Raw genomic sequence first — 13,776 nt, forward strand, 5'->3', positions numbered from 1 at the left:
ATGCTGACATGCCTTGGAATATATTCATCTTAATCGCCATTAATCCTTGTGCATTAAAAATCCAGGAAAAACTTTGTTGCCATTTCCACAAGAGACTCTCTGACTCCAATTATTCTTACATGCTGGTCCTGATTTTGAGGTATTTTCATGCTTTGTTAATTATGTACACAGCCAGTCCAGATTCATACATTAATTTTGCTGTAAATATCTACATTCTGAAAAAACCTGGCCTTTGACCCAGCTGTCTAAAAAATATTTCAGAAGCTATTTTTTCCCATTATCCTTCTACCTGGCTAGGCAAACTAGGCAAGCTTTATTGACAGGTGCTAAAATAAGTACAGAAGCAAAACCCACAACATGTTTATGCAATCAGTATATTTAATCTTCAAAGTGAACTGGTAGAGAAAATAATCTAATGTAAATCAAAATTAACATATCACTTGAACTCTGGTGTGTGTAAACTAACAGTCCTCCAACAACGCTTGATTATCTCTGGAAAGTGATTTAATGGCAGAGAACTATAGTCCTATTTCACTAAAGTCAAGAAGCTATAGAGTCTCCATCTTCCAGGATATAACAATCCTAATTTCTTAAGTGGATGGAAGCTGGACTTCTCTAACAGACTGTAAAACATGTTTGTCATAAACCTATTTCCTCTCAAGAAGAGAGAGCCCAATATTTCTCCAAAACTACTGTTATCTTTGTTGTATCATTCTGTTCTGTCTCGGTCTTAGGTCCCTGACCAGGGTGGGATGAACATTCATCAACTAGGAGATGGATGGAGAAACAACAGTCAAAAAAATCTGAGTTACACAAACGCATGGAACACATTCGCTAAACTTTCTCCCATTGCTTCTCATCCAGAATATTCTCTTTTGGTCACTCTGTCACTCCTGTCTTTTATTTGGACCGTCTAACTTCCCACATTTCTGTCAAATCTATCAAAAATGACAGGGAAGGACTTGATGGTGATTGCAATGATCAGCTGGGAGGGGTGCAGGAAAAAAAAAACTAAGGACATTGTAAAAGGCTACTAAACATCTCCAGATTTTCACAGAACAGGCCTAAAGCTGCTGGAATGAAATCTTCATCTTTCCTATTCTTTTCACGCTCTCTTTCCTTTCTTTGTTTTCTTGCCATTCACAAATTCAGTATCAGTAACCAAGCCTCAGCCTGAACAAATGGATGTGCAGTTATATGCATTCATCACAAGTCAATTTCATGGTACACATTTGCTGTCAGAAACAATTAGAATAGTTTAGATAGATCTGTCTGCCTTATTACTATTAGACAGTGGTCAAAGCAAGGTTTTAAGCCAGCTCATCTGTCTGTGGCAAAACAGATGCACACGTTGGAAAAAGTCTGGGAGCGAAAGAAAAGGAAGATTGGGAAGAGGGTGGCTAAGAAAAAAATATACAATAAATATTAGTTATGGCAGTAATAAATAGAGGGTAAAGGCAGTGAAAAAGAATACCATGAATCTTTTGTTATCCTGCTATATTATAATAATAAGTCAATGGTTAAGCTATATGTGAGCTTCCTTCTCTGGAGGTATCCCATTCATAGACCTGTTCTTTTTGCTGCAAAATGATTCATTTGAGTTTATCTGTTAAAAACCATTGCATTTCAGTGCTAAACACATGATTTGTTTATTTTCCAATAAAGTTTGATGCTAGGACTCTTTTGAAAGCTATCTTCTTTAGCTTAATAATAATAATAATAATATTGACACTTGAGCACCATGTACATCTCCATTCACTTTTTCAACTGTTCTTACTATTATGTCACAATTATTTATTGAAAATACAACTTACAAGAGTCCGTTTCAAGTAAAGCTGAAAAATAAAGTACACAAGGACAGAAAGCATTGTATATGTGGAGGCAGGCCTCTGTCTTTTGATAAATACAAAAAGGTATGTTACTCTGCTTTTGCTTGGATACACCAAACAGAACTCAGTCAGGAGAACATATGCTAGCCACCTGCAGTCCATAGTAAGCTAGTCTAGCCTTTGCCTTCTTATGCTATCCTCCTGGATTCAAATCTCACTTCACAGCTCAGTCTGGGCTTTCTCCCATTGACTTGGATCCCTCTCGTAGAATTTCAACCGGGCCAATTAGTAAGCAGAAGAAGACGTTTTAACAATGACATTGATTTTCTGCAATGTTTTAAAATTATAGGTCACACTTCTAAATAATGAATTAACATCAATTCGATTTGACACTTTTCTCCTCGCAGTGGAGGATGATTGTTTACAGCACAGGCAATTTACAGTAAGCTGCATAGCACTAAAATGGCGCATTACATTTACACAGGCAAAACATTAGTGATGGGGTAAAATTTAAAACTTTAGCAGAGTCCCACGTCTCCAGGAAGGAATTGTTTCTTAATAGCTGAAAGTTCAGACCATCTGTCCGAAGCAAAGGGTAGGACAAGGGGCTGATTTTTACCAGGTTAATTGAAGCATGAACTCAAACAATTTGACTCTATTACAGCAGGTTAATTTAAGCTTTCATTAACCAAGAAGAAAGGACTAAAAAAAGCAGAAACAGATTAGAAAGATATGTAATAATGAATAAAAATGAAGCAGTAGCACTTGTTATGTTTCCATAGATGTCTTGAATGATCACTTTCCTCACATACTGCCAAGCACAGCTGCATCTCCCTCATTATGTAACCTAGCAATAATAACTCAAGCCTCGACTCCTGTTCTTGTTAACTGTTTTTAATGACATCTTCCACCAACTGTAATAATATTGAGGCCCAGCATTGGGACTTAATCCAAGTTACATGGGCACGCCTGATTAGTATATATCTTCTGCACAAAAGAATGTCCATATTCTCACACTTAATTGTTGGCTTACTTTTTGAGATCACTGACTATTTGTGCATTTTAGGAACTATTTTAAGGAAATTTTTGTTTTTAAATTATTAAATTGACTGATACCTCACAATATTGACAATGACAATGTGATGTTTTAACCCTACACATTTCCAATATAAAAAATATTACTTTTTAATACCAATATTTCAATCTGGAGAGACTCACACAGAGAAGAAAATAGCAGTTAAAAAGATTTAATGGTACAATTTCTTTGGCGCTCGGACCCGGCAGAAGACCGTGAGCCGAGGATCGCCGTGAGCAGGCGGTCTGCTCGGCGAGCTCGGGATAGTCTTCCCCCCGGGACCGAAACTGGTGGTGGAGCGGAGCTCGGAGAGCGCGAGGGATCCTGGAGGACGATCCTCATGGTGAAGGTGGAGATGGGGAGGAGGTGGGTCGAAGCACGGCTGACGAGCAGGAAGACCCCAGGGTAGCTTGGACTTTTGAAGGCGTCTTTGGATGATGATTGGCTGGAGCGGCGTGAAGCTCCGGTCCGGATTGGCTGCGGTCGGGCGTCGTGATTAGATGATGATGTGGTGAAGCTGGTCGAGTCTCCCAATTTGAATTTTCGCCAAGGCTCCATGTTAAAAAGTTTGTCATATTAGCTGATACTGAAGGAAAAAAAATTCCATATATATAATGGCTTTCACTTTTCAATGTTATTTATCTAAGGATAAAGGGTGTGACAGAACAAAACCTGGCAAAACAGCCTTTGCATTTTGATGATAGTTTGGATATTAATCTTAAAAACACACTTTTAGGTCTGAGATCCACTAGAGAAATCTGTCACAAGAGAGTCATCAGAATCCAAGATGACCAACTGAGTCAGAAGCATTTACACTAAAGGACTTCCACATGGATCCCATGGCTGCCCAGTCCACAGCAATCATTCTAGAGGAAAAACAACTTGATTTTATCCAATGACACAAACACCACACAGAGAGAACCGTACACGCGCACAGCTGCAAACCCCCGTTGCTGTTTAAAAGACGGAGTCAGACATAAATTACACTTCTTCCAGATGCAGAGACAAAAAGAAAGTGTGTGTGTCTATTTGTGTGTGTAATTGTGGTGAGGTGCAGTAGAAAGCCTATTTAACATGATGCATTACTCCTGCTAATCACACCCAGATGACCAGAAGCACACAGCTACGGTGTGTCTTATTTGATTGTGTGACGAATTATGACTAACTTCCAACCTAGCAAAATATACATTGTCTTTCCCAAAAATACCACATTTATAAGTCAGCATTCCAGTTAGGAGACCAGTTAATTAGTTTATGTAAGTGTTTTAGTGCTATGTATCAAAGATAGCACTGTGGTGCTCCACATCCTATGAGTAGCAAATATCACTGCAAAGTGGTTTGTTCATCTTTCTATTTTTTACCCTGTCTGTGGATAACAACTAACACCAGTATAATGGTGTTGTGTAACATTGTGGAAACATTTCTAGGAAAGAATCACAGTAAAAGGGACCAATTGTCCAAAACACAGCTTCACTCTTCATCCTAAAATTCCCTTACCACAAACACGGTTACCAAAGGAAATTACAAAATAGAAGAGACAACTACAGCAACTTTCAGTCTTCTGTGACGCAGAAACAAAAGTTAATTTACCAGCTTTTATTGTTGTCTTGAGGCACCACGTGTTTATTTAGTCAGTGTTCCTATGTGAGAATGCCATAAAATGTAGTATTTTAAGGCTGATCATTAAACAAAAACCAAAACAAATAAACCAGAAACAATTCTTCTGGTATATGAGAATATATTAAGGTACAAAGCTAAGTACAGTCGCAAAAGATGTCAAGTAGCAATGCACCAAGATAGCTTACCTTAGGTTTGTTCTAAAGAAACATTTGCAAATAGAACAAAATTTAGAGTTATACATTCCTTGACTGAACTACAAATAAGCTGTGGTCCAGTGTACTTGTTGATTTAATACCAAAAATTAAAGTTGATTTGAAATCTTGAATGTATAGTATAAGTAAAGTCCTTTCTAGTAAATGTTAAACATAAATCTTTAAATATGGACACTTTTACAAAGCAAGATTAGTTTTCTTTAGCTTCTTTTTACAAAAATATTGTTGACAATGCTACTTGCTAACATGGCACTACAATGCTTTAGTGGTAACCTAAGCTTAATGTTGTACCAGGAAGCAGTCACAAAAACTCAATGAAAAAAGTAGTCTCCCGTGTAAGGAGGCATTCCTGTTTTGAGAAAATAAAAAAATATGGGCCTGCAGGAACACAATTTTTGATGGTTTCATCTTTTATTTTTCTTAAATTTTAAGCAAAATGTATAGCAATTTGTCCTGTGTGTACTAAGGGTGCCCTCACTGCAGTCTGTGTGTGGGGGGAAAGGAGGTGCGCGTGTGTATGGGTGTGTCTTTGAGTCAGGGAGTTAGCTCTAGCCTTTGTGATGACTGTTTGCAGCTATTTCAAAACAATGGTGGATGCAGCAATGGATTACTATCAAACAAGCCAGGTTTGAACAAAAGACTTCATGATGAATTTATGGTAAATTATACTACATTGGCCAAGCTTTATAAAATGAAATGTTTTTTTCTGGAAGATATATTGGATTAGTCAAAAAATTGAAGGATACATTAATCGAAACAAAAATAAGTGTTATTGTCTGCCAGTCACAAACAAAGCTGTATGTTTTCCCATCCCTGCCTTGGATTTTCTGTTTTGGTTTCTAATAAGAGCAAAATCTACTAATCTATCCCTGGTCCTGCTCTACTGATCAAATGACAGGGTAATCACAAAGCTGCATGGACTTTATCTTTAAAATGAATCACATGGACCTTTGCTGTCGGCCATCACTCACCCCTATGCCTGTCTCTCTGCTTGCTGTCTGCACACATATCAGTCAACCTCTCTGGTCTGTGAATCTATTTGTCAGGTTGTCTGTCCTCAAGTATGTCTGAAACACCTGCCTGCTCCACCATCTTTATTTTCCTTTGGACATCTTCACGCTTGACCAATTTTGTCTACCTGCTTCTGTCTCCTTATCTGTCCCCTTGCAACCTGAGCTAGAGGTTGTCTTTAGCTGTTTTCCCAGCATGCCTAACCTCTGGACTGATTAGTGTTACCTACCGCAGAGCACTGAGGATATATGAATGCATCCACATGAATGCACAATGACCTGAACCTCACACCATTGGGCCATCAACACCACAGCCACATGAATAGGGGTGGGTGATATTATGGACTTATAACTGAACTCAATATTTTGTGGCATTTATTGCAATTATAACAAAATCTCAGCTGCAGAGGACCCCTTTATTCACAGGAAATTAGAGATTACTATCAACAGCAAACAGCTGAAATCCGCAAATACTTGAGACTCGATCTGAAAACTTTTAGAAAGGCATATTGTTGGGGTGTGCCTTCGTCCTCGACGAGGCCGTCACAGGTTCGATTCCCGGCCTGGTGACCTTTGCCCTCTTCCCCTTCTCTCATTACCCACTTTCCTGTCAATTAACTATCAAATAAAGGCCACTAGAGCCAATAAAACCTTAAAAAAAGAAATGCATATTGTTCAAACATCAAATAACCTTTATATGCATAATAACACATAGTGGAAACATTGGCAGAAGCTAGCATCCAAGGTCTCCCTTATTTCCCCTCTTGAGGGTAGAGCCAATCAGTAACAAGAAAAGTTAAGTGTGCATCTGGATTGGCTACTTGCGAACTCCGACCAGTAGGGTGTAAGGTAGCATTGTGTCTGGGTGTTACAGCTTCCAAAGCTGCATTTTCTTTTGAATGTTTTAAATATGCTCGATCAAAAACTCCACAAACAATCAAATTTTCTACGAATAACTTTTGAATTGCATACCACAGAAAAAAACATGAGAAGGTAAATTCACGAATAGTGAACTGCAAGTAGGCAGGGGTCCACTGTACATTGTCAGTTTTAACACTTTTTTCACCAATGGGAAATCATGCTGTACTTGTGCATATTTACCCATGACTCTTAAAGTCCAGGGTTTCTAAACACTTCGTTATGTCAAAATTGTTTATTTTCAGTTTGTATCCCAAAGTTCTGAGTAATTTTTAAAACAGAGACAAACATTTTTACAATGAATTAACTTACAGAACCAGAAGAAACAATGGATGGGTGGATGGACGGACAGGCAGATAGATGTTTAAGACTAAGAAAACACTTAAATCAATGTCCATCCAGACTTTTTCCAAAACCATGAATCTGATCTCGTGTATGCACAAAAAATCCCAGCTGCATAACTAAGGCAGGATTTTTTTTCTTATTCTTAGTAGTTTACATCAAGGAAGAATTTGGGAATATGACAGCATCCTAACATGCACACATGTGCACGCCGTCGCACACGAAAGAGCTATAATTACGCTATTACGCCATGCGAGGGAAACTAGTGGAAAACCCAGAGACGCAGCAGAAAGAGGTGTAAATAGAAAACTGGTGATTCACATTCTAGTGGCTCCACGCTTGCCACACACAAACTGATGGGGAGAATGAGCCAAAAACACAGTTCACCCACATGAAGCCAGAGGAAGCGATGTGTGTATGTGTTTGTATCACAGTGTGATGACAGAGGAAGAGTACAGATGGTTGCCCTTACTGATGGTACAACTGCTGGAGATGTAATCAAAAGAGAAGTTGTTTTTTTCCTCTTTTAACACAGAATCACTCTTACACATCCATCACAGTGTGTGCGATCTAAATTGCCCTATAAATGCAGAAAAGAATGATGGTGTTCTCCGTGATGTGGCTGAGGAGATTTTTGTCTGGTTACAGATCTACACAAGTATTTGATTGCCTCTCCCCACCCCAAGATGACTCAGAGGCAGCCACTCCGATTCCTTTTAGGTGGTCTGTCTTTTGATATCATATTTTTATTTTCTGTTTTCTTAATGGATTGCAACTTGTGGTTGGCTGTATTTTTATTTTATGGCAACACAAGCTTGTACTCTTTTCTGTATTGTTGGCTCTGGGTTTTTTCCATCTTCTTCTTGACAATTCTTCATAAATTCTCTATTCAATTCCCTTCAGTTTAGTTTATTTAGGTAGCCCTGATTTACTTTAAAATGCAAACAGATATAGTTCATATACATAAATTCAATTCAATTCAATTTGTAGCAATCCCTCATACTGAGCATGAATGTATTAAAGGAAAAACACCTCCATCAGAACCTGGCTCAGTGTGAGCGGCCATCTACAAAGATGGTTAGTGTTTGTCGATTCACCTATTTCTGAAATTTTCTGGAAAATGTTGTTACTGAATCACCTTTTTGGTCAATGTCTAAAAAAATGAAAGAGCAGTTTGGCACTTCTCAATGGCAGCATAATAAATTAATTAAATTAATCAAGAAAAAGAATGACGCACACAAAATCAAAAATTACATAAATAAATGCAAAATACAATTTAATAGTCATTGGAAAATTCAGTGGAAAATGACAGATTTCTTTCATTGAGCATGTCCAAAATATTCAAAAGAAAATGCAGCTTGGAACAATGAAATCCCCAGACAGGATGCCACGGGCTACCGTTTGCAATGCAGCCAATCCAAGAGCACCATCCAATTTCCTGCTATTTATTGGCTGCACAGCCCAAGAGCAAAAATATGGAAGACAGTGGATATTAGCTTCTGTGGTAGTGCCAAGAAGGTATATTCTTTCTGTGCATATAAAGGTATATTAGCTGTTAAAAATATTAAAATAGGCACATATGTACATTTTTAGAGGGAGTCTCAAGTATTTGCGGATTTCAGTTATTTACAGCCAGAGGGAGGTGATCAAAATGACAGGTGCAAAACACCTGGAGCAAGAGCTGATGAAAGCAGTCACTGGTATTTCATTTTCCACAGAAATTTATGTACTAAAGGCTGAAGGGCTCTAGGCCTCAGCTTCAAACGCATTTATCACTACTGACCCAAAAGCATAGAAAAGTATATTCTAAGATCCTCAGAACTTTAGACAAGCTTCTTTACTATATTAACCATAAAATATGTGCCGTTAAGGGGTTTAATCATTTTGTGACTGTAGTAGTTATTACAAAAGATATTTGGGTTTAATTTTAACATGTTGTTCTTTTTGGGTTCAACTATTTGTTAATTTGTAGGCAAAGTTGAATACCTTTTGGTGCAACTGAGTTTAGCTTTTTGAATTGCATTTTGGAACAAACAATCTTGTCAAAATTCTTAAAAATTGTCAGGCACCTTGTTTATAAAAATGATAAGTTAAACATTATGTAGGCATTTTGATCAGTTAAGAAATGACTAAAACTATTTTATCCTTTTATCCTAATCGTTATTTGCCATTAAAACAGCTGTTTTTTAAAGCCTCGTATGAACGCAAAGTGAGGAGTAAAAAAACCTTTATTTGTGCAATTTTTTTTTCTGTACAAAAATACTTTTTCTGTCCAAAGAGCATGCATATTTGTAAAGTTAGAAAATGACTAAGAAGAAAGGTCTTCTTAAGTCCAGACCAAAGTCCAAGACTTTGCACAAAAAAATATTGTAAAACAAAACCCAAGAGGGAGATTTATCTGTTTGCCACAACCTCTCTGCATGTTTTGTTCTCATGTGTGGAGTGTGATGTTGCCTATTTGACAACTGCACTCCATAATCTTCAGACAACATACTCCCTTTCTCACACCTCTGTCCCAGAAACCCAACCACACACATACACGCCTGCACACCCCTACACACTGATCTCAATGGTACAAAGGCATCCAGGGGCCACCCCCATTACCCAGTACACAGGTGTTGGAGTCTACTCTGGGAGGACGAGGACCAGACCCAACCTCGGTTTTTACACATGAACATATGAAAACCAATACACACACTCACACACCCCTGCACACAGTCTCTTCTATACACCTCAGAGCCACTGGGACTGAACTCTATGGTTAATGACTTTCCCACCCACTACACACTATGCACATGTTGAAGCCGTTAACGATAAGTAGCTTTTCAAACTTAGTAATGTCCTAATGTCCCTGTTAATCTAACATTCCTCACTTCAAAGGGCCACAGAACACGGGCCAACAATTTTCTGTCATATGAGCAATTTTGTGAACAATTAACAAGTAACGAGCAAATATATTTCAGGTGTTTCTTTGCCCTAGTAAGTCCAACCATTGATCTGTGCAACACTGGCATGTTTGGCCCAAATCTCCAGGTGTAAACAGTGTTTAAAACAACACTGCAAGTTTTGTCTGATGAATTATTTAGGTCAAGTGCTGGACTTACCATTTTCCACTCTGCATAAAAAAATCAAATTTACTGATGCTGTATCAAAAAAACATTGAACAACATAATGTGTGTACACTAACCCAGTAAAAATCCTACAAAAGAAGATGAATCTTGCTTAGGATTGTGGCTCATTGAGGCACAAAAGCAATTCTAATGATTTACTTAAACATGGAAATACAATCTTTGACAACAATTTTTGAGGCACACCAATTACACTTTTGTTCAGCAATACCAATTTCCAGTTATCTTTCAGACTTGACCAGTCATGGTTGATTCTGAATTAGTCACATTTTTAGACAGGAAAAGACCCGTGAAGGTCTATAGTTTTTGTAGGATTTCTTCTTGATAAATTATTCCATTAAATAAATTGGCATTTTAGAGGCCTAAACATACTCAAAATTCAGCCCCTATGGATATGTTTTTATTCAACGGAATTTAAAAATGGGTATGGCCAAATGGAACAAGTTAAGCCACTGAAAATTCATGGATTTATCAAACATTCATGTGTGTTTTTACACATGAATGATTAAAAGCAACCCTCTGGTTATGTTTTTGATGAGGGAATGAAATTATAACATGATATAAAGCTCAAAAAAGTCACATTTGCTTAATATCTCCCTCTTTGAAGCATGTTGCCCAAACCTTAAGATTTTTATTTAAAAGAAAATTAAAGTCCGGTAATGTACATCATCTGTGTTGGTTGGTGTGTTTATTAAATGAAAACACCACATGCGTTCAACAGACTGAAAAAAAATCTGATTTCGCTGACCAGCTACTTATTGATTAAAACTAATCAATTAAAATATTTGGCAGATTGCATTCACTGGCCAGTTGATTGGCACATCTCTGCTGTTTTTATTGTATGTGACAACATTTAGTTAAATACACTCTTGAACCAGTTTGGGTTTTTCTGTCTCCGGTTTTACAAACCAGTTCTCTGCTGTTGCATTTTGCCTTTGAGAAGACAAAGGCACCTGTACTTCAGCATGTCCAGAATACATAGGTAAAGAAGGCTATTAAAATACATACTATCTGGTCTAATTCAAGTAAAACAAAAATAAAAAGCATTTAAATATATATATATATATATATATATATATATATATATATATATATATATATATATATATATATATATATATATATTACAACAGAAAAGGTAAACAAAGCTAATATTAAGCGACTTTAATATGTCAAGAACAATACTCTTGCTATTTTTAGTGTACTACATTAATTTAGACAAGAGGTACAGTACCTTGCAAAAGTTATTTGTATCCCTTTTGGAATTGCAGAATCTGAGAACAAACATTTTGGTGACTAGATTCTGCAGCTCAACATAAAATTGTGAAGAGGAAGGACAATGTTACATGGTATTCAGAAGCTGTATTGAAATTGTTTAACAAATAAATCTAAAATGTGCAGTTTGAATTATGTAAACTTACCTCCTTCCTTACTCAGTACTTTGTAATTTGTTCCGGATATTCACAACTAGACACTAAAAATCCTATCTATCTCTGCCAAATAGGTTAAGTTCAGTCAAGTTGGATGGAAAGCATCAGTTTTTGAGTCTTCACACAGATTCTCAACTGTATTTAGTTCTGGTCTTGGACTAGACTGTTCTAATACATGAATATGCTTTGAAATAAGTTGCTAAATTGTAGCTCAAACTGTATCAGTAGGGTTGTTATCCTGCTGGCTTTTTACAACCTACAGAGGATTTCTTCCCAGGTAGTCTGTTATTATTTCTCCCACTCCCATCTTCCCAGAAAGTTCCAGGCACCTACTGACTAAAAGCATCCCATAGTAGGACGCTGCCAACACCATGCTTCACTCGTAGTGTTCAGGGTGATATGCAGAGGTAATTTTCCTCCATTTCTTGCTCATGTTTCCTATGTTCCCAACATGGTTTATGTGAAGCTGCAAGTGGAATTTCCCATGGCTCTGTTTCAACAATGGCTATCAGAAAAAAACTGATTTTTGAAGCACCCGACAGAAAAACCCAGTAAACGGAATCTCCAAGCTGGGCTGTTGATCTCTGCAGCTCCTCCAGACCTACCATGTAATAATGTTATAATATTGGATTTATGGATGCAAAAAGCTTCAGGTACAATATAATACTGTACCTTTATTATATCCTTAATCTAATCTGGATTATATTTCTCCACAAGTTTATCTTGAACTTTAGTGGTGTGTTGCTTTCTGATCATAATTTATTTGCGGGTACTAGATTTTAGGGGCTTGAATACACACTTAAAACTTTTCAGATTAATGTGAATTAAATATAACAATGTATACTTATTGTTCCACTTCACAGCTATGCTCTACTTTGTGAAAAGGTAGAGCACAAAAAAGAAACATACATATTGATGCTTCTCATTCAAACGTGGCAAAATGTGAAAAGAACTTTTTTGCAAAGCACTGCATGTAATTTAACATAAACCATAAAAAATAGCTTGTTTGCGCACTCTTGCCCCATAATTTTAATATGTAATAATAAACTTGCCATAAACATAATAGCTTGTTCTCAACTGAGAACAATTCTCAGCAATTTACTTCAGGCGATTGGCTCAAAGAGCGTTAGACACAGCGGAAGTATTTACCTGAATATGTCTGAAGACTGCCGTTAGCTGCGTCATGTGCAGACTCAGACACCTGGACGTACATCTAGCACTGTTGACTTTCTCCTGAACATCATCCGGCTCCGGAGAACTCCTGCGGGCACGTGCCACAGTCAACACCACGCAGAGCAACACCAGTACGGCTCGAGGAACTGACATCACAGCGTGACAAAATACAACCAAAGCAGATGTATATATAAATGTTGAAACGAAGGTCGTCTCCCTCTCGTGCCAGTGTGTGTTCTCATGTGAGTTAAGAATGCAAGCATCTGAGCGCGAGCAGGGAGTGGAGCGGCTCTACCCAGCTCGCGGACACTCCCACCACCGCCACGCGGATCTCTAATGTTTTCAGTCCCTATTATCCTGATTACCATCATCATTGTGGCTTAAGATTCTACTCTCTTCAGTTACTATGCAAACATCCTGCCTTTTTATACATCACCTTTTTTTAAATCATTTTTCCTCCTCGTTCCCTCATCAGGAATTTGAAGTATTTTTTTCTCCATCCTTGGAGGTCACTTGTGATAGTGAACACATCACTATCACTATTAATTGCAGAAGCTGCATTAGCAGCTGGAGGAATAGGCCGTCCTGTGTCAACATAAAACTAAAGCTGAGCTGGTAATAGAATTACAAAGGGGAGCTCAAGGTCCAGGTTTGTGCCTAAATGCTTTAATTCCCCTTTAATTATGTTCCAAAAATGTCAATCAGTCATGGTATAGACTGCAAAAACACAAAAAAGCAATTAGGGTTGTAGTCACTGTATTACATACTGACATATTAAGTAGGACAGACATACAGGTGATAAATAGAGGTACTTGAACTCAATTTTTGTTAGTAAATGTTCAATTTAAATTCTTCCGTTACGTAAATGTTTTGTGCAGTTTACAGACCGAAAAGACACAATGATGGTTTCATTTTAAGATAAAAAAAACAACTATTTATTTAAATTCCAGTGTGGTTATTGTTTCTGATAACATTAATCCGAATAATTAATTTCCACTTCTATGCTAATGATATCCTCCTTTTCCGCTGAACGCTCCTC

At 37.5% G+C, this 13,776-nt stretch overlaps 1 protein-coding gene across 1 annotated transcript in view; it reads right to left on the reverse strand.

Moving 5' to 3' along the window:
- LOC102227952 (anosmin-1-like) overlaps positions 1-13,019 on the reverse strand; it is a 47,964-nt gene extending 34,945 nt beyond the window's left edge. Inside the window, exon 1 of the mRNA XM_005803894.2 lies at positions 12,714-13,019. Coding sequence (XP_005803951.1) covers positions 12,714-12,890 — 177 coding nt within the window. The 5' untranslated portion in view covers positions 12,891-13,019. The remainder of the gene's footprint in view (positions 1-12,713) is intronic.
- Positions 13,020-13,776: the final 757 nt, after the last annotated feature.

This window comes from Xiphophorus maculatus, chromosome 9 (assembly GCF_002775205.1).
Source record: "Xiphophorus maculatus strain JP 163 A chromosome 9, X_maculatus-5.0-male, whole genome shotgun sequence".
In the NCBI taxonomy this organism is placed as follows: domain Eukaryota; kingdom Metazoa; phylum Chordata; class Actinopteri; order Cyprinodontiformes; family Poeciliidae; genus Xiphophorus; species Xiphophorus maculatus.